Raw genomic sequence first — 18,758 nt, 5'->3', positions numbered from 1 at the left:
GAGCTTTCCTTTGTCCTCCTCTCAGATCTGTAGTCACTCAGGGGCAATAGTAAGATCTGAGTGGACTGACCAATCCTCCTTGTCTGTTCCATAGGTTAGTTTTAAGAATGTGTCTCGATGTTTGGCGCAGGCTAGGTTATACTGCTGAATCAAATCAACACCTGTTTGATGAGAAACAAATGTAGCTGTGTTTACACATGATAAAAACCCAAACTGCTTCAGCTATGACCTACTGGGCTCAAACCTTACTGATGTAGAACTACTAACCCATCTACAGTAGATGTATTAATGTTTACTGCTGAACAGAATAGATTAAAATTGTGTGGTTTTATGTCTTGGGTGGATCTGGAATGAAATTGAATAAATCAGTAATAAGTCAATCATTTTAAACGAAGGTCCGTTCACAAACAATGAAGTAGTAATGGATTTTCTGAATGTGTGTGAGTTCAAAACCTTTACTCTATACAAGACTGATACCGTTTGTTTGTCGCCATGGTTTCTATAGGTGGCTATGGAGCGAAAGTTGGAGGAGCTGGAGGCAAACTTCCATTTGGTACAGAACGTTTTTAATATGTAAATGTTTTAAGTAGTGTGTCTGCATGTATGTGTGATTGTACATGTGTGTGTAGTATAAGCAGTACGGTACAGTAGATGGTTCTCTCCACTTGGTTCAGGATATGGGGGCTTTGGTGGTGGTGGTGGAGCAGGCCTTCCTGGTGGCAAAGGTGGTCCTGGATCCAAGCCTGGATACCCCATTGGAACTGGTAGGGAATTGGAGAACTCTTACACAAATATATGGGAAAATATGTTTAAGAGCACTCTATTACATAAATTCATTTGAATTGAGAACTGTAACTCTAATGTTTGTGTTCCCCCACTCTCTGCAGGTGTTGGGACAGGAGGTCTTAACCCGGCCCAGGCTCAGGCTAAAGCTGCTAAATATGGTAGTGATCGCTATCACAGGGCTACTGAAACTGGGCTTTTTGACACCGTGTTAACTTCAACTACTAACTCTTGAAGTGTTTACCCTCAGGTGCTGGTGCTGGTTTGGGTGGTGTGCCCGGTGCAGGTGGAGCTTACCCTGGAGCGGGAGGAGCTTACCCCGGAGCGGGAGGAGCTTACCCCGGAGCGGGAGGAGCTTACCCCGGAGCGGGAGGAGCTTACCCTGGAGCAGGAGGAGCTTACCCTGGAGGTGAGGGGAGAAAGAGAGTGTGTGATAAAGACATCTCTGACCTTCTACTGGACAGTACCTGACAGTGTACAGTACCACCAAACAAAACTACTAGACAGGACAGCCACAGTTGACATTACTACTATTCAGAGAATACAAGTGAAAGAGAATACGAGAGAATATGAGAATACAAGTGAAACATTTAGCTTTTTGTGATCTATACTGACAGTGAGAGTATATCTAAAGATTTTCAGAGTAAGGCCAAGGGTCAGGTAGATTTTTTTTAAATTAGATTTATTTGAATTTTTTTACATTTCAGGATATAATCCTGCTGCAGCCAAAGCTGCTAAATATGGTAAGAAATATCACTCAGAACACCAATATCAGAGTTTTAGCTAATGAGACGTTTTCTTGTGACCCTCCACCGTAGGAGTCCCAGGAGGTGCGGGTGGCGTCCCAGGTTTTGGATCAGTAGCAGGAGGAGCAGGAGGAGTACCTGGAGGGTTATCCGGAGGAGCTGGAGGTATATATGAAAGTAATTGTACAACATCAAAATCTGATAGGCCTCTTACAGTGAGTTTAGTTAGTTCAGAATTCTGCTTTTTTGTGATTGCAGTTTGACTATAAAAATCTGGGTTACTAATCTATAAACTTTTGCATTTCAGGGTATAACCCTGCTGCGGCCAAAGCTGCTAAATATGGTATGAAATATCTCTCAAAACAGCAATATCAGAGGTGGTACATACAGTTGAAGTCGGAAGTTTACATACACTTAGGTTGGAGTCATTAAAACTAGTTTTTCAACCACTGGACAAATTTCTTGTTAACAAACTATAGTTTTTGGCAAGTCAGTTAGGACATCTGTTTTGTGCATGACACAAGTCATTTTCCCAACAATTATTTAACTTATTATTCACTGTATCACAATTCCAGTGGGTCAGAAGTTTACATACACTAAGTTGACTGTGCCTTTAAACAGCTTGAAAAATTCCTGAAAATTATGTCTGGAAAACGATGACCTCAATCCTTTAGAAGCTTCTGATAGGCTAATTGATATAATTTGAGTCAATTGGAGGTGTATCTGTAGATGTATTTCAAGGCCTACCTTCAAACTCAGTGCCTCTTTGCTTGACATCATGGGAAAATCAAAAGAAATCAGCCAAGACCTCAGAAAAAAAATTGTAGACCTCCACAAGTCTGGTTCATCCTTGGGAGCAGTTTCCAAATGCCGGAAGGTACCACGTTCATCTGTACAAACAATAGTGCACAATCTCAAGACATCAGTCAGGAAGTTAAAGCTTGTGGGAGGTTGTGGAAGGCTACCCGAAACGTTTGACAAAAGTTTAACAATTTAAAGGCAATGCTACCAAATACTAATTGAGTGTATGTAAACTTCTGATCCACTGGGAATGTGATGAAAGAAATAAATGCTGAAATAAATCATTCACTCTATTATTATTCTGACATTTCACATTCTTAAAATAAAGTGCTGATCCTAACTGACCAAAGACAGGGAATTGTTACTAGGATTAAATGTCAGGAATTGTTAAAAATTGAGTTTAAATGTATTTATTTATTTATGTAAACATCCGACTTCAACTGTAGATTTTTTATTTATGTTAACCTTCAAAGGGGCAAACAGCAGTTGCTACATTCATTTTTAGACTTTTACATTAATGACATATACCCATTGATTCTTGAAGAATAGAACGCATAGATGCCTGCTTAGCTTAGTTGAACTGTCGTACCATCAGAATCCCAAATATAAACTTGTTTTACTCTTTTGTTTTTGAACCTTGTAACTGCAAACAAATACTGCATAGCCTCAGAACAGAGTTAAAACTATTATGTTGATATCATGGATGGTCAGTCTGTATCGCTGTCTATACATTTGAGAAGAGAGTGCAAACATTTCTCCAACCCCATCCCTCAGCTTTTTACCAAAAAAGTGTTAGGGTTGATGCTTTGTTATTGTTCCAGGGGGTGCAGGAGCAAGCCTAGGAGCTGGAGGATTTGGTGGAGTACCAGGAGGAGGAGGAGGTGTACCTGGGGCTGGAGGATTTGGTGGAGTACCAGGAGGAGGAGGAGGTGTACCTGGGGCTGGAGGTGAACCTAAAAGTATACTACACAGTGAACACTACTCTCATCTCAGTAGTGTTGCTCTTTACTGTGTGTGTATATTAAGGACGTTATTCAGATATGGTATTGTGAACTAGATGGTTATATTTGGCAAATCTATAATCATTTTTAGACTATAAAAATCACAAGTGATTCATGTTTTGCATTTGAGGATATAATCCTGCGGCAGCCAAAGCAGCTAAATATGGTAAATAATCACTCAAACAACAACATCAGAATTGGTTCATTGATTGAATTCATGCTGAAATGTACTTCCACTATTATCTCATTTAGTTCCACTGTTAACTAACTGAAGTTAGTTAGACATGCTTCAGAAATCCAATGGTTTCCTCGTGTCCCTCTACACAGGACTCCCAGGAGGAGGTGCAGGCAGGCTCCCAGGTGCTGGCTCAGTCGCAGGAGGAGCAGGAGGAGTACCAGTAGCTGGGGCTGGGGCTGGGGCTGGAGGTACAGAAAGGAGCACCATTGTAATGCAGTTTGACTTTACTTTATGTGTACCCTAATGGCTTAGCGGAATTTCCTTTTTAATGTATTAATGTTTTACATTTCAGGATATAATCCTGCTGCGGCCAAAGCCGCTAAATATGGTAAGAAACGTCACTCGTAACAGCAACATCAGAGTTGCAACATTGGTTGTAACTTATGCTGAAGTGTCTGTCCACTTTTAACTAAGCATTGTTTTCATGTCAACCTCCACCACAGGAGTTCCAGGAGGAGCAGGTGCAGGGTTAGGAGGAGCTGGAGGTAGGCTATAGTAACCAAACACCTATAGATTTAACTAAGGTATAGTCAGGCCCAAAATGATTGGCACCCTTGATAAAGATGAGCAAAAAGACTGTATGAAATAAATAATGTAAATATTGAGTTACAGTTGAAGTCGTAAGTCATTCAAACTCGTTTGTTAAACATATAATCATTCTCAAAACAATTATATTGTTTTATGTTAATATAATTGCTCAGAGAAAGAGATTTTGTTTAAAAAGATAGTGATCAAAGATATTGGCACCCCTGTTTTCAATGCTTCAGCACCCTCCCCTTGCAAGGATAACGACATTGAGCCTTTTTCAAAAATATTTTCTAAGATTGGACATTGGAATCCTCCATGCAGAATCTTTCCAGATCCATGATATCCTTCATCTGCCTTTATGGACTGCCCTCTTCTATTCAATCGATAGGTTTTCAATGGGGTTCAAGTCTGGAGACTGAGATGGCCATTGCAAAATGTTGATTTGGTGGTCAATTAAGCATTTCTTTGTGGATTTTTATGTCTGCTTGGGATTATTGTCTTGCCTGAAGATCCACTTTACGGCCAAGCGTCAGCCTCCTGGCAGAGGCAACCAGGTTTTTGGCTAAAATGTCCTGGTACGTGATAAAGTTCACTATGCTGTTGACCTTAACAAGAGCCACAGGACTAGTATATCATAAACAATTTGGTGAGGTGCTTTTCTGCATATGCTTCTGTTTTTTGATGCCAAGCCCACCAGTGGTGTGCATGGCCAAAGTGCTCTATTTTCATGTAAAATGACTATAGCACCACCTGGAGTTTGATAAAACAGCATTGGCACTTGTATTGGAATTGGTGCTATGGTCAAATGACATGATAATATAGCTCTTGGGCCATGCACATCAGTGGAGGGTGTAGTGTTGAAAACAGAAGCAAATGCAAAAAAAGTACCTCATACCTACAGTAAATTATGGTGGTGGATCTTTGCTATCTTTGGCTAGACAATAATCTGAAGCACTAATCAAAATCCACAAGGAAATGTGTAATTGACCACAAAATCAGCATTTTGCAATGGCCATCTGTCTCAGCATTCAAACCCCATTGAAGACCTGTGGTTTAAATTGAAGAGCACCGTCTATAAGCGCAGACAAAGGATATTAAGGATCTAGAAAGATTCTGTATGGAGGAAAGGTCTAAGATCCCTCCCAACATGTTCTCCAAGCTCATAAACTCTGTGTCGTTATAAAACTCTGTGCCAGAGTATTGAAAACAGAGTTTCCAATATTTTTATTTGATTTGATTACTTGTTAAACAAAATCTAATTATCTGAGCAATTGTCAATTGTATTCATATTAAATAGTATAATCCCCACCATTTTTTGAAGCATACATCATAGCTGAGTATTTGTATTATTTATTTAATAGTATTTTTTGCTGATAATGATGCGATAATGATTTACCCCACTGTATATTATGCCAACCACTGGGCTCTCCAGGAAGCTGTTATGAAGGTGATGTGCCTTGCTCAAACATACCCCAATCTGAGAGTTAGTAACCAGTGCAAACCTTGTACATGCATTATAATACTGTATTGTCTTGACTCCTATCAAGTGCACTAACCTGGATTAGCACTGCAGCTTTAAACTCAATGTAGCAAATATCTTTAACACATCACCATTTTCATCATCTCTGAACAGGCTATGGAGCGGGAGCCAGGCCTCCCTATTACGGTGAGGATAACTAACCAAAACATCCCAAAGCTGCCCAGGCCACAGCCTTTACAATGCTGTTAAGACACCATCACTCACTGAAGGGCTTCGTTCATTGGCTTAGTCAGCTCCAACTCACATTAGGCTTATTTTAATAATAGAAATGATCATATAATATACTGTATGGATGTCACCCTCCCTGTAGGTGTTCCAGGGGGTGCTGGATTTGGGGGAGCAGGAGCTCTTCCGGGGTCTGGAGGTAGCTTATCTAAGTATTGCAGTATAGTATCTCACGCTTGTAGCAATTTCATTAATTCATTCATAGCATTAACTACTGCTTGAGGAGACTGAAATTCATGGTAAGACAAATGTTCATTTGAATCATAAAGATGTACAGTAATTTCTACCTTCCAGTCACTGTGCTGTCTACTGCTACTTTATGGGGCTAGAAACGCAGTTGTCAGGAGGTATGCTGTAAATTAATTGAATTATTTTCTATTTTAGGATACAATCCTGCCGCCGCCGCCGCCAAAGCTGCTAAATATGGTTAGAAAAATCACTCGATATTAGGCCAGTCTCGTTCAGTGTCTGTACAATTGTTGAATTTGAAATCCAATGTTTTTTCTTTTTTCCTTGACCATAGGGGTCCCAGGGGGTGCAGGGGCAGGCCTAGGAGTTGGAGGTCTTGGAGGAACAGGAGGGGTACCAGCTGGAGGAGCTGGGGCTGGAGGTAAGTCATGATGCTTGACTTCTCCAATGCTTTCACACTGTTTTGAATGCCAAAATCACGTTTTGAATCTAGGACCCCTATTTCATTGTAGTATATAATCCCGCTGCTGCCAAAACCGCTAAATATGGTACAAAGAAATGTGACAAGTCTACTATATCTTTTCAGTTGTTAAGTTAGCCATGACTTAATGGCAAAATCCTAACATTTTCTGCCATAGGAGTCCCCGGAGGTGCAGCAGCAGGCCTAGGAGCAGGAGGATTACCAGGAGGAGGAGCAGGGGGGGTACCTGGGGCTGGAGGATATAATCCTGCTGCAGCCAAAGCAGCTAAATATGGTAAGATCATTCAAAACAGCAACATCAGAATTGGTACATTGGTTGAATTCATGCTGACATTTCTGGTTTTGAAATCATATAAACCATGTGAACACACAGGAGTTCCAGGAGGTCTAGGAACAGGCTTAGGAACAGGAGGACTTGGAGGAGTACAGGGAGGATTAACAGGGGGAGGAGCAGGGGGGGTACCTGGGGCTGGAGGATATAATCCTGCTGCAGCCAAAGCAGCTAAATATGGTAAGAAAAATGTACATTGGTTGAATTCATGGTGAAATTTCTGTACATATTGGTACATTATCAAATTTCTGTAAATTTCTTTACATTACCATGTGTCAACTCATGACATGCGCTCTCCTGTGTTATAGGTCAGGGGGCTGCTGGTGGGCCATGGGGTGGATATGGTGGCGTGCCTGCTGGAGGATATCCCAGGCCTGGGGGTACGTACACCAAAGGGGATGCCCATGTGGGATGGAAGGGTCTGGGGGAGGGGTGGAAGTAAGGGCAGTGTTCACACACACAATATGTAGTTGGCAAACTTTGCATAGGGGTAGAGTTGGTTTTATATAGGTTTAAGCAGTGGAGTTAGATAATTGGGTTGAGCAGAGGGTTGGTTTTAAGGTAAAGTGGGGTAGATTGCCTTATAGTGCTACTAGGTTGATGATGTTCCATGCTTTGATTGACAGGCTATGGAGGGGCAGGAGCTGGAGGTACGTTTCCAATGACGCCAATTTTATATAATATCATGAACTGATTAACATAAGCATAAACCAGTGTTAGTAATACTACTGTATTATGAGGCTTGGGGAGCAGGAGTGATGTTTTTAATTTATTCAATTTTTCAATTTCAGGGTATAATCCTGCTGCGGCCAAAGCTGCTAAATATGGTAAGAAGAAGAGATATGTCTACTGTATCTTAAGCAGTTCTGAATGGAGACATTATTTCAAAATAATAACTTAATTTAATTAATAATGTTCTTCTTGTGGAGTCCCAGGAGCTGGAGGAGCAGGCCTAGGAGCTGGAGGAGCAGGTTTAGGAGGAGCAGGCTTAGGAGGAGCAGGAGGAGTACCAGGGATTGGGGCTGGACCAGGATATGGAGGTTTGCACCAGAAGTTGAAATCTAATGTCATCTGGAAGAGTTAATACTGTTGGTTTACGATTGGGAGCCTTTGGTCTGTCTTATCGAACTATTTATGAGGTCATTTATAAACATTGCTATTTGTTTTGTATTGCAGGCTATGGAGGATATGGAGGAGTACCAGCAGGAGGGGCTGCTGCTGCGGCCAAAGCTGCTAAATATGGTACATTATCCTCTCCATGATTTAGAAAAATGTATTGCCTTACCTTTGTATTAATATACTGTACTGGTCCTCCCGAGTGGTGCAGCGGTCTAAGGTACTACATAACAGTGCTTGAGGCGTCACTACAGACCCAGGTTCGATCCCAGGCTGTGTCACAGCAGGCCATCACTGAGAGACCCATGAGGCACCGCACAATTGGCCCAGCGTCGTCTGCATTAGGGAAGGTTTTGGCAGGTCAGGATATCCTTGTCCCATCGTACTCTAGCAATTCCTTGTGGCTGACTGGGCGTGACTTCGGTCGCCAGGTGTACAGTGTTTTCTCCGACACATTGGTGCGTCTGGCTTCCGGGTTAAGCGAGCATTGTGTCAAGGAAGAGTGCGGCATGGCAGGGTTGTGTTTCGGAGGACGCATGGCTCTCGACCTTCGCCTCTCCCTACCCCGTATGGGAATTGCAGCGATGGGACAAGACTGTAACTACCAATTGGATATCACGAAATTGGGGAGAAAAAGGGGTAAAAGTAGAAATATACAGTACCAGTCAAAAGTTTGGAAACACCTACAAATTCAAGAGTTTTTCTTTATACATTGTAGAAAAAGAGTGAATAATCAAAACTATGAAATAACAAATATGGAAACATGTACAATAGTAACCAAAAAAGTGTTTTAAAAGATCAACAACAAAAAATTGAGATTCTTCAAAGTAGCCACCCTTTGCCTTGATGACAGCTTTGCACACTCTTGGCATTCTCTCAACCAGCTTCATCAGGTAGTCAACTGGAATGCTTTTCCAACTGTTTTGAAGGGGTTCCCACATATACTGAGCACTTGTTGGCTGTTGTTCCTTAACTATGCAGTCGAACTCATCCCAAACCATCTCAATTGGGTTGAGGTTGGGTGATTTTGGAGACCAGGTCAAATCAAATGTATTTATAAAGCCCTTTTTACATCAGCCGATATCACAAAGTGCTGTACAGAAACCCAGCCTAAAACCCCAAACAGCAAACAATGCAGATGTAGAAGCACAGTGGCTAGGAAAAACTCCCTAGAAAGGCTGGAACATAGGAAGAAACCTAGAGAGAAACCGGGCTCTGAGGGGTGGCCAGTCCACTTCTGTCTGTGCCGGGTAGAGATTATAACAGGACGTTCATATGTTCATAGATGACCAGCAGGGTCAGATAAAAATAATAACAGTGGTTGTAGAGGGTGCAACAGGTCAGCACCTCAACAGGTCAGTTGGCTTTTCATAGCCGATCATTCAGAGTTAGAGACAGCAAGGGCGGTAGAGAGAGAGTCCAATGCAGCAGGTCTGGGACAAGGTAGCACATCCGGTGAACAGGTCCGTGTTCCATAGCTGCACTTGAAGAAACTTTCAAAGTTCTTGAAATTTTCTGAATTGACTGATCTTCATGGCTTAAAGTAATGATAGACTGTCATTTCTCTTTGCTTATTTGAGCTGTAATGTGGACTTGGTCTTTTACCAAATAGGGCTATCTTCTGTATACCAATGCTACCTTGTCACAACACAACTGATTGGCTCAAACACATTAAGAAGGAAAGAAATTCCACAAATGAACTTTTAACAAGGCACACATGTTAATTGAAATGCATTCCAGGTGACTACCTCATGAAGCTGGTTGAGAGAATGCCAAGAGTGTCCAAAGCTGTCATCAAGGCTAAGGGTGGCTTTGAAGAATCTTAAATATAAAATATATTTTGATTTGTTTAACACTTTTTTGTTTACTAAATGATTCCATATGTGTTATTTCCTCGTTTTTAGGTCTTCACGATTATTCTGCAATGTAGAATTTAGTAAAAATAAAGAAAAACCCTTGAATAAGTAGATGTGTCCAAACCTTTGACTGATACAGTTGAAGTCGGAGGTTTACATACCGGCCAAATATATTTAAACTCAGTTTTTCACAATTCCTGACATTTAATCCTTGTAAAAATTCCCTGTCTTAGGTCAGTTAGGATCACCACTTTATTTTAAGAATGTGAAATGTCAGAATAATAATAGAGAAAATGATCTACTTCAGCTTTTAATTATTTGATTACATTCCCATTGGGTCAGAAGTTTACATACACTCAATTAGTATTTGGTAGCATTGCCTTTAAATTGTTTAACTTGGGTCAAACGTTTTGGGTAGCCTTCCACAAGCTTCCCCCAATAAGTTGGGGGTAATTTTGGCCCATTCCTCCTGACAGAGCTGATGTAAATGAGTCAGATTTGCAGGCCTCCTTGCTCGCACATGCTTTTTCAGTTCTGCCCACAGATTTTCTATAGGATGGAGGTCAGGGCTTTGTGATGGCCACTCCAATACCTTGACTTTGTTGTCCTTAAGCCATTTTGTCATAACTTTGGAAGTTTGCTTGTGGTCATTGTCCATTTGGAAGACCCCTTTGCGACCAAGCTTTAACTCCTGACTGATGTCTTGATATGTTGCTTCAATATATCCACATCATTTTCCTACCTCATGATGCCATCTATTTTGTGAAGTGCACCAGTCCCTCCTGCAGCAAAGCACCCCCACAACATGATGCTGCCACCCCTGCTTCACGGTTGGGATGGTGTTCTTCGGCTTGCAAGCCTCCCCCTTTTTCCTCCAAACATAACAATGGTCAATATGGCCAAACAGTTCAATTTTTGTTTCATCAGACCAGAGGACATTTCTCCAAAAAGTAAGATCCTTGTCCACATGTGCAGTTGCAAAGCATAGTCTGGCTTTTTTATGGCGTTTTGGAGCAGTAGCTTTTTCCTTGCTGAGCGGCCTTTCAGGTTATGTCAATATAGGACTCGTTTTACTGTGGATATAGATACTTTTGTACCTGTGACCTCCAGCATCTTCACAGGGTCCTTTGCTGTTGTTTTGGGATTGATTTGCACTTTTCCCATCAAAGTACGTTCATCTCTAGGAGACAGGATGCGTCTTCTTCCTGTGTGGTACCATGGTGTTTATACTTGCGTACTATTGTTTGTACAGATGAACGGGGTACCTTCAGACGTTTTGAAATTGCTCCCAAGGATGAACCAGACTTGTGAGGTCTACTATTTTTTTCTGAGCTCTTGGCTGATTTCTTTTGATTTTCCCATGATGTCAAGCAAAGAGGCACTTAGTTTAAAGGTAGGCCTTGAAATACATCAACAGCTACACCTCCAATTGACTCAAATTATGTCAATTAGCAGATCAGAAGCTTCTAAAGCCATGACATAATTTTCTAGAATTTTCCAAGCTGTTTAAAGGCACAGTTTTAATGAGTTTTAATGACTCCAGCCTAAGTGTATGTAAACTTTCGACTTCAACTGCATATACTGTACTGATATACTGTCGGTGGTGCCAATCCCCCTAAATATATTAGATTTTTTTCACTGGGTTGCATAGAAGCAACCATTAGATATTACTGTTGTTTAAACCACCAAGGAATAACATCCTGAGCCTGATCTGTAGGAGTTCCAGGAGGAGCGGGCGTGGCGGGGAGAGCAGGAGCAGGAGCAGTGCCAGGGGCTGGATATGGAGGGGTACCTGGGGCTGGATATGGAGGGGTACCTGGGGCTGGATATGGAGGGGTACCTGGGGCTGGATATGGAGGTGAGTCCGATTTGCTTTTGCCATGTAAATGTACTGTAATATACTGGACAAAATTATAAATGCAACATGCAACAATTTCAACAATTTTACTGAGTTACAGTTCATATAAGGAAATCACTCAATTGAAATACAGTTGAAGTCCGAAGTTAACATGCACTTAGGTTGGAGTCATTAAAACTAATTTTTCAATCACTCCACAAATTTCTTGTTAACAAACTATAGTTTTGGCAAGTCGGTTAGGACATCTACTTTGTGCATGACACAAGTACATTTTCCAACAATTGTTTACAGACAGATTATTTCACTTATATTTCACTGTATCACAATTCCAGTGGGTCAGAAGTTTACATACACTAAGTTGACTGTGCCTTTAAACAACTTGGAAAATTCCAGAAAATGATGTCATGGCTTTAGAAGCTTCTGATAGGCTAATTGACATAATTTTAATCAATTGGATGTGTACCTGTGGATGTATCACATTATATTGATCTCTGTAAAGGGTGGTTTCCTGGACACAGATTAAGTCTAATCCTGGAATAGAAAACCTTTTCATTGGACATTCTCCATTGAGCTTGCTTTTTAGTAACCGCCCCCAATTGTTTTAGTGAGTTCATAAATCAGGGAGGATGTCTTTTAATTTATACACTTTTTGCATATCAGGATATAATCCCGCTGCGGCCAAAGCTGCTAAATATGGTGAGGAAAAACATTCAAAACAACAACATTGGAGTTAGTACATTGGTTCAATTCATGCTAAAACCTCTGTCCACTTTTAATGAATTATAATTTTTTGTGACACTCCACTACAGGATTACCAGGAGCAGGAGGTGCAGGAGCAGGCCTAGGAGCTGGAGTGCTTGGAGGAGCAGGAGGAGTACCAGTGGCTGGAGGATATAACCCTGCAGTGGCCAAAGCGGCTAAATATGGTAAAATCCCTCAAAACAATCAATCTCATTCAGTGTTGGTACATTGGTTGAATTTACATCCATTTTTGGCTTTTTAAATTGTGGTGTAACAAGTCTATTGTCTTTGGCAGTTCTGAAGTTGGACAATTGTTTTCTTGTGGCCCTCTACCACAGGAGTCCCTGGAGGTGCAGGAGCAGGCTTAGGAGCTGGAGGAGCAGGAGGATTACCAGGGGGAGGAGGAGGGGGTGTACCTGGGGCTGGAGGATATAATCCCGCTGCAGCCAAAGCTGCTAAATATGGTAAGATTACTCATCAGAGCTGGTATTATGGTTGAATTCATGCTCATTCATGTTGGTTTTGAAATCATATAATTTCCTTGTGAACCTCTAAACAGGAGTCCCAGGAGGTGTAGGAACAGGCCTAGGAGCAGGAGGACTTGGAGGAGGAGGACAGGGAGGAGTACCTGGAGGAGTAGGAGCTGGAGGTACGTCAGAGGATGTGTATGAATTGTAAAGACATCAGAAAGAGCTCAAACAGCATCATGGTCCAGTCTGTCCTTCTATGCGATATCAAGGTGATGCAACATGCAATAGGAATATGAATTATGTGATGCTTGTGATTGCAGGATATGATCCCGCAGCCAAAGCTGCTAAATATGGTAAGAGCCTCTCTCGTTGTATCATAACTTTTAGTCTATGTAATGCAGACCAGTGGAAGAACAATAATGTTTGTCTGTTCTGTGCAGTCTCTGTACAATACCTATTCTCTCTTGTTAGCTGGATCAAGATTTTCACTATGGCTCAACAGATTATACTATACCTTCACCTATGTTCTTACCTACCCGCAGGTATGCCAAGCGGGGCGGGCATCGGTGGAGAAGGTGTTCCAGCGCCTATAGCGACGCCAAGACCAGGTGTGGGCGTGGGTGGTGGTGTTGGAGGAACTGCCATTGAGCGCACTGGTGTACCAGTGGGCACAGGGATACCTATCGCAGGCAAACCAGGTAAATAGATACTAGTTTCACCTTTGATTCTTGCTTGGTTTATTTTACCTGGCCTAGATAGATCCTTCAGGATAATTGCTAGTACTACGCAAGTAGGTCCAAAATGAGGGGTTTAAAGAAAATCCACAAAGCTCCTAATGTGACACTATGACACCTTTACAGCAGAGGATTCATCTCTAGAACCCGGTGGAACTCCCATCCCAGGTAGAACCACAAGTTTTGCACTCAACAAGACTTTGGATTTAATTAACCTGTTTTCTCATTGATCAGTACAAATTATGTATATCAAAAGCTACATAGTAAGAGTTAGTTACTGCAGGGGTTCTCAAACTTTTTGGGGTCCGGGGTCCCCTTATGTGATAGAAAATTAATCAGGGACCCCCGAATAATCAGAACACCGCTCGAGTGAGTTACGAATAGCATACAAGGAGTGTAGTAAACTATGACGTTGGCAGTGCATGGCCGTACAAACCAAGTCTCGGACCCTGGGAAGGAACATTTTCCTGCAATTCTACACATTTTGTCATGGGGCAGAGAGAAAACTTTGCCGTTTTAAAGCTTAAATTACAGTGCATTTATGTTGTTTTTGAAGGAATACAAGTATAATGTTCAAAACTTGGTAATTGGTGGAACACTGTGGATACAAATATCCCTGCGTGCCTCCCAGGCCCATGTTGCCCAGGATTAAGAACATACATTGTAGATTAACAATATTACATTGTATTGTATTAGACCCTCTAAACTTATTCCACGGATCCCTTGGCCAAAATTAGTTTAATCTGTTGTTGTTAGTACTATTCATTAAAAAAATTACTATCTGGTCGCGATCCCCCTACAGTACCTCAGACCCCATTTTGAGAACCCCTGAGTTACTGTACTTGAAATATGCACTGTATTTTACAGAGCTGTTAAAAAAGGGGTAGTTACTGTACCATGGAATGCCATTGACATAGAATAAAACATCTATGAGAGAGACTGATTATAATGCAAGTTTATAGTTTTTTATTTTTCCTTTTCGCTTCATGAGCTGTATGTATATAACTTTTTTATAATCCGACAAAGCCCCATCAGACTTTTCCAGCAGGCCTCATCAGGACTTCAATGGCCTACAGACACAGCCTTAGCATCCAAGCTAACTCCCACATCTTCTACCACTACCACTGCTGTCTGGCTAACTGCGCTCCACTGCAGGTGTATCAAACAGCAATGGCAGTATCGCGCAAGCCAGTCCCCTGCCCTATCTCCTCCCAAACCCCAAACCTCTTTGCCCCCTCTCTTCTCCCTAAACCCTCAAATAAGAGACAGCTTAATGTCTGTTCTGCTAGTACTGTCCCCTTTAGCATTGTTGTATGGTCCAATAGCTATTCACCACCTGGAGCTGGAGCTTATCCCCTTCCCTCCTGTCATGGCAGTGCCAAGGATCCCCATAATGTCTTCTGCCCTACGCTAGTTTCCCCTACCCTGTGTCCTTTTCAACTGCAATGGATGAAACTGGAACCTGTTGTCTTTTGGCAGATCCCACACCTATTGGCACACAGGCCACAGAGGCCCCAGAGCCAGAGCCCAGTAAGACTTGCTGCTGTCTGTGTTTGCATGATCAAACCCTTTCTGACAAAGGACATAGTTATACTTCATTTGAAGAGTGTAATATACACATACAGTACCAGTCAAAAGTTTGGACAAGCCTACTCATTCAAGGATTTTTCTTTATTTGTACTATTTCCTACATTGTAGAATAATAGTGAAGACATCAAAACTATGAAATAACACACATGGAATCATGTAGTAACCATAAAAGTGCATATTTTAGATTCTTCAAAGTAGCCACCCTTTGCCTTGATGACAGCTTTGCACACTCTTGGCATTCTCTTAACCAGCTTCATGGGGTAGTCACCTGGAACGCATTTCAATTAACAAGTGTGCCTTAAAAGTACATTTGTGGCATGTATTTTCTCCCTAATTTGTTTGAGCCAATCAGTTGGTATACAGAAGACAGCCCTATTTGGTAAAAGACCAAGTCCATATTATGGCAAGAACAGCTCAAATAAGCAAAGAGAAACTATAGTCCATGATTATTTTAACCTCACCAGGGTACAGAAATAAATAATAAATAAATATTCTTGCTAATCCAACCACGGTGTCATATTTCAAAAAGGCTTTATGGCGAAAGCATACCATGCGATTATCTGAGAACAGCGCCCAACAGACAAATCATTACAAACAGTTACCAGCCAAGTAGAGAAGTTACACAAATCAGAAATAAAGATAACATGAATCACTTTCCTTTGATGATCTTCATATGGTTGCACTCACAAGACTCCCATTTACTCCATAAATGTTTGTTTTGTTTGATAAAGTGCCTGTTTATATCCAAAAACCTCAGTTTTGTTCGCGCGTTTTGTTCAGTATTCCACAGGCTCAAACTCAGTCACAACAGGCAGATGAAAAATCCAAATAGTATCAGTAAAGTTCGTAGAAACATTTCAAACGATGTTTATAATCAATCCTCAGGTTGTTTTTAGCCTAAATAATCGATAATATTTAAACCGGACAATAACGTCATCAATATAAAAGGTAAAAAAGAAAGGCACGCTCTCGGTCGTGCGCATGAAAAACCTCTGGGACACTGCAGTGTCCACTCATTCAGAGTGGTCTTACTCTCTCATTTTTCAGAATACAAGCCTGAAACAATTTCAAAAGAATGTTGACATCTCGTGGAAGCCATAGGAAGTGAAATTTGAGTCCTAAGTCAATGGATACTGTAATGGCATTCAATAGAAAACTACAAACATAAAGAAATCCCACTTCCTGAATGGATGATTTTTCTCAGATTTTTGCCTGCAAAATCAGTTCTGTTATACTCACAGACATTATTCTAACAGTTTTGGAAACTTTAGAGTGTTTTCTATCCATATCTACCATTTGTATGCATATCCTAGCTTCTGGGCCTGAGTAGCCAGCAGTTTACTTTGGGCATGCTTTTCATCCAGAAGTGAAAATAGTGCCACCTACCCTAGTGAAATTAGACATGAAGGTCAGTCAATACGGGAAATATCAAGAGCATTAAAAAAAATTCAAGTGCAGTCGCAAAAACCATCAAGCGCTATGATGAAACTGGCTCTCATGAGGACCGCCACAGGAAAGGAAGACAGAGTTACCTATGCTGCAGAGGAGAAGTTGAGTTGTCAGGCTCAGATTGCAGCCCAAATAAATGTTTCAAAGAGTACATGTACAGTAACAGACACATCCCAACATCAACTGTTCAGAGGAGACTGTGTGAATCAGGCCTTCATGGTTGAATTGATGCAATGAAACCACAACTTAAGGAAATCATTAAGAAGATGAAACTTGCTTAGGCAAAAAAAGGCAAAGTGACTATGCATATAAGATAAACAAAGAGTAGCAGCAGCATAAAAGAGGGGTTGGGGGGGTGGGAAATTGCATAAAGTCCGGGTACCTGTTCAGGAGTCTTATGGCTTGGTGGTAAAAACTGTTGAGAAGCCTTTTTGTCCTAGACTTGGCACTCCGGTACCGTTTGCCATGCGGTAGTAGAGAGAACAGTCTATGACTGGGGTGGTTGGGGTCTTTGACAATTTTTAGGGCCTTCCTCTGGCAAACGCCTGGTGTAGAGGTCCTGGATGGCAGGCGGCTTTGCCCCAGTGATGTACTGGGCCGTACACACTAACCTCTGAAGTGCCTTGCGGTCGGAGGCCGAGCAATTGCCGTAGCAGGCAGTGATGCAACCGGTCAGGGTGCTCTTGATGGTGCAGCTGTAGAACCTTTTGAGGATCTCAGGACCTATGCCACATATTTTTAGTTTCCTGAGGGGGAATAGGCTTTGTTGTGCCCTCTTCACGACTGTCTTGGTGTGTTTGGACCATTTTAGTTTGTTGTTGAAGCTCTCAACCTGCTCCACTACAGCCCCGTCGATGAGAATGGGGGCGTGCTCGGTGCTCCTTTTCTTGTAGTCCACAATCATCTCCTTAGTCTTGGTTACGTTGAGGGATAGGTTATTATTCTGGCACCACCCGGGCCAGGTCTCTGACCTCCTCCGTATAGGCTGTCTTGTCGTTGTCGGTGATCAGGCCTACCACTGTTGTGTCGTTTGCAAACTTAATGATGGTGTTGGAGTTGTGCCTGGCCATGCAGTCGTGGGTGAACAGGGAGTACAGGAGAGGACTGAGCACGCACCCCTGGGGACGCACCCCTGGGGAGCTCCAGTGTTGAGGATCAGTGTGGCAGATGTGTTGCTACCTACCCTCACCACCTGGCAGCTGCCCATCAGGAAGTCCAGGATCCAGTTGCAGAGGGCGGTGTTTTGTCCCAGGTTCCTTAGCTTAGTGATGAGCTTTAAGGGTACTATGGTGTTGAACGCTGATCTGCATTCTCACATAGGTGTTCCCTTTGTCCAGGTTGGAAAGGGCAGTGTGGAGTGCAATAGAGATTGCATCATCTGTGGATCTGTTTGGGCGGTAAGCAAATTGAAGTGGGTCTAGGGTTTCTGGGATAATGGTGTTGATGTGAGCCTTTACCAGCCTTTCAAAGCACTTCATGGCTACGGACGTGAGTGATACGGGTCCGTAGTCATTTAGGCAGGTTGCCTTTGTGTTCCTGTCCGTAGGAACTATGGTGGTCTTCTTGAAACATGTTGGTATTACAGACTCAATCAGGGACATGTTGAAAATGTCAATGAAGACACCTGCCAGTTGGTCAGCACATGCCCGGAGCACACGTCCTGGTAATCCGTCTGGCCCCGCAACCTTGTGTATGTTGACCTGTTTAAAGGTCTTACTCACGTCGGCTATGGAGAGATTCATCACACAGTCGTCCGGAACAGCTGATGCTCTCATGCATGCCTCAGTATTGCTTGCCTCGAAATGAGCATAGAAGTGATTTTGCTCGTCTGGTAGGCTCGTGTCACTGGGCAGCTCGCGGCTGTGCTTCCCAAGCGTCGGAGCCGGTGTAGTATGATTCATTCTTAGCCCTGGAGTGACGCTTTGCCTGTTTGATGGTTTGTCGCAGGGCATAGCGGGATTTCTTGTAAGCTTCCGGGTTAGAGTCCTGCACCTCGAAAGCGGCAGATCTACCCTTTAGCGCAGTGCGAATGTTGCCTGTAATCCAAGGCTTCTGGTTGGGGTATGTGCAAACAGTCACTG

At 42.3% G+C, this 18,758-nt stretch overlaps 1 protein-coding gene across 25 annotated transcripts in view; it reads left to right on the top strand.

Moving 5' to 3' along the window:
- Nucleotides 1–18,758, top strand: part of LOC118397402 (elastin-like) — a 98,551-nt gene that overhangs the window by 51,811 nt on the left and 27,982 nt on the right. For 8 of the 25 annotated variants that reach the window (XM_052467584.1, XM_052467583.1, XM_052467580.1 and 5 more), the window contains exons 13-40: nt 506–553; nt 675–764; nt 888–944; nt 1,034–1,192; nt 1,602–1,694; nt 1,837–1,872; nt 3,152–3,277; nt 3,659–3,757; nt 3,862–3,897; nt 4,013–4,054; nt 5,731–5,763; nt 5,948–6,001; nt 6,247–6,288; nt 6,386–6,472; nt 6,690–6,806; nt 6,906–7,043; nt 7,172–7,243; nt 7,490–7,513; nt 7,655–7,690; nt 7,793–7,903; nt 8,040–8,105; nt 11,553–11,693; nt 12,354–12,389; nt 12,994–13,083; nt 13,225–13,257; nt 13,447–13,602; nt 13,765–13,806; nt 15,118–15,168. In XM_052467584.1, coding sequence (XP_052323544.1) covers nt 506–553; nt 675–764; nt 888–944; nt 1,034–1,192; nt 1,602–1,694; nt 1,837–1,872; nt 3,152–3,277; nt 3,659–3,757; nt 3,862–3,897; nt 4,013–4,054; nt 5,731–5,763; nt 5,948–6,001; nt 6,247–6,288; nt 6,386–6,472; nt 6,690–6,806; nt 6,906–7,043; nt 7,172–7,243; nt 7,490–7,513; nt 7,655–7,690; nt 7,793–7,903; nt 8,040–8,105; nt 11,553–11,693; nt 12,354–12,389; nt 12,994–13,083; nt 13,225–13,257; nt 13,447–13,602; nt 13,765–13,806; nt 15,118–15,168 — 2,115 coding nt within the window. The remainder of the gene's footprint in view (nt 1–505; nt 554–674; nt 765–887; nt 945–1,033; nt 1,193–1,601; nt 1,695–1,836; nt 1,873–3,151; nt 3,278–3,658; nt 3,758–3,861; nt 3,898–4,012; nt 4,055–5,730; nt 5,764–5,947; nt 6,002–6,246; nt 6,289–6,385; nt 6,473–6,689; nt 6,807–6,905; nt 7,044–7,171; nt 7,244–7,489; nt 7,514–7,654; nt 7,691–7,792; nt 7,904–8,039; nt 8,106–11,552; nt 11,694–12,353; nt 12,390–12,993; nt 13,084–13,224; nt 13,258–13,446; nt 13,603–13,764; nt 13,807–15,117; nt 15,169–18,758) is intronic. The other 17 variants (XM_052467592.1, XM_052467591.1, XM_052467589.1 and 14 more) reach the window with 11 other exon arrangements.

This window comes from Oncorhynchus keta, chromosome 18 (genome assembly GCF_023373465.1).
Source record: "Oncorhynchus keta strain PuntledgeMale-10-30-2019 chromosome 18, Oket_V2, whole genome shotgun sequence".
Lineage (NCBI taxonomy): Eukaryota > Metazoa > Chordata > Actinopteri > Salmoniformes > Salmonidae > Oncorhynchus > Oncorhynchus keta.
The sequence above is the reverse complement of the archived record's forward strand: the minus strand, read 5'-3'. Positions and strand labels throughout refer to the sequence as shown.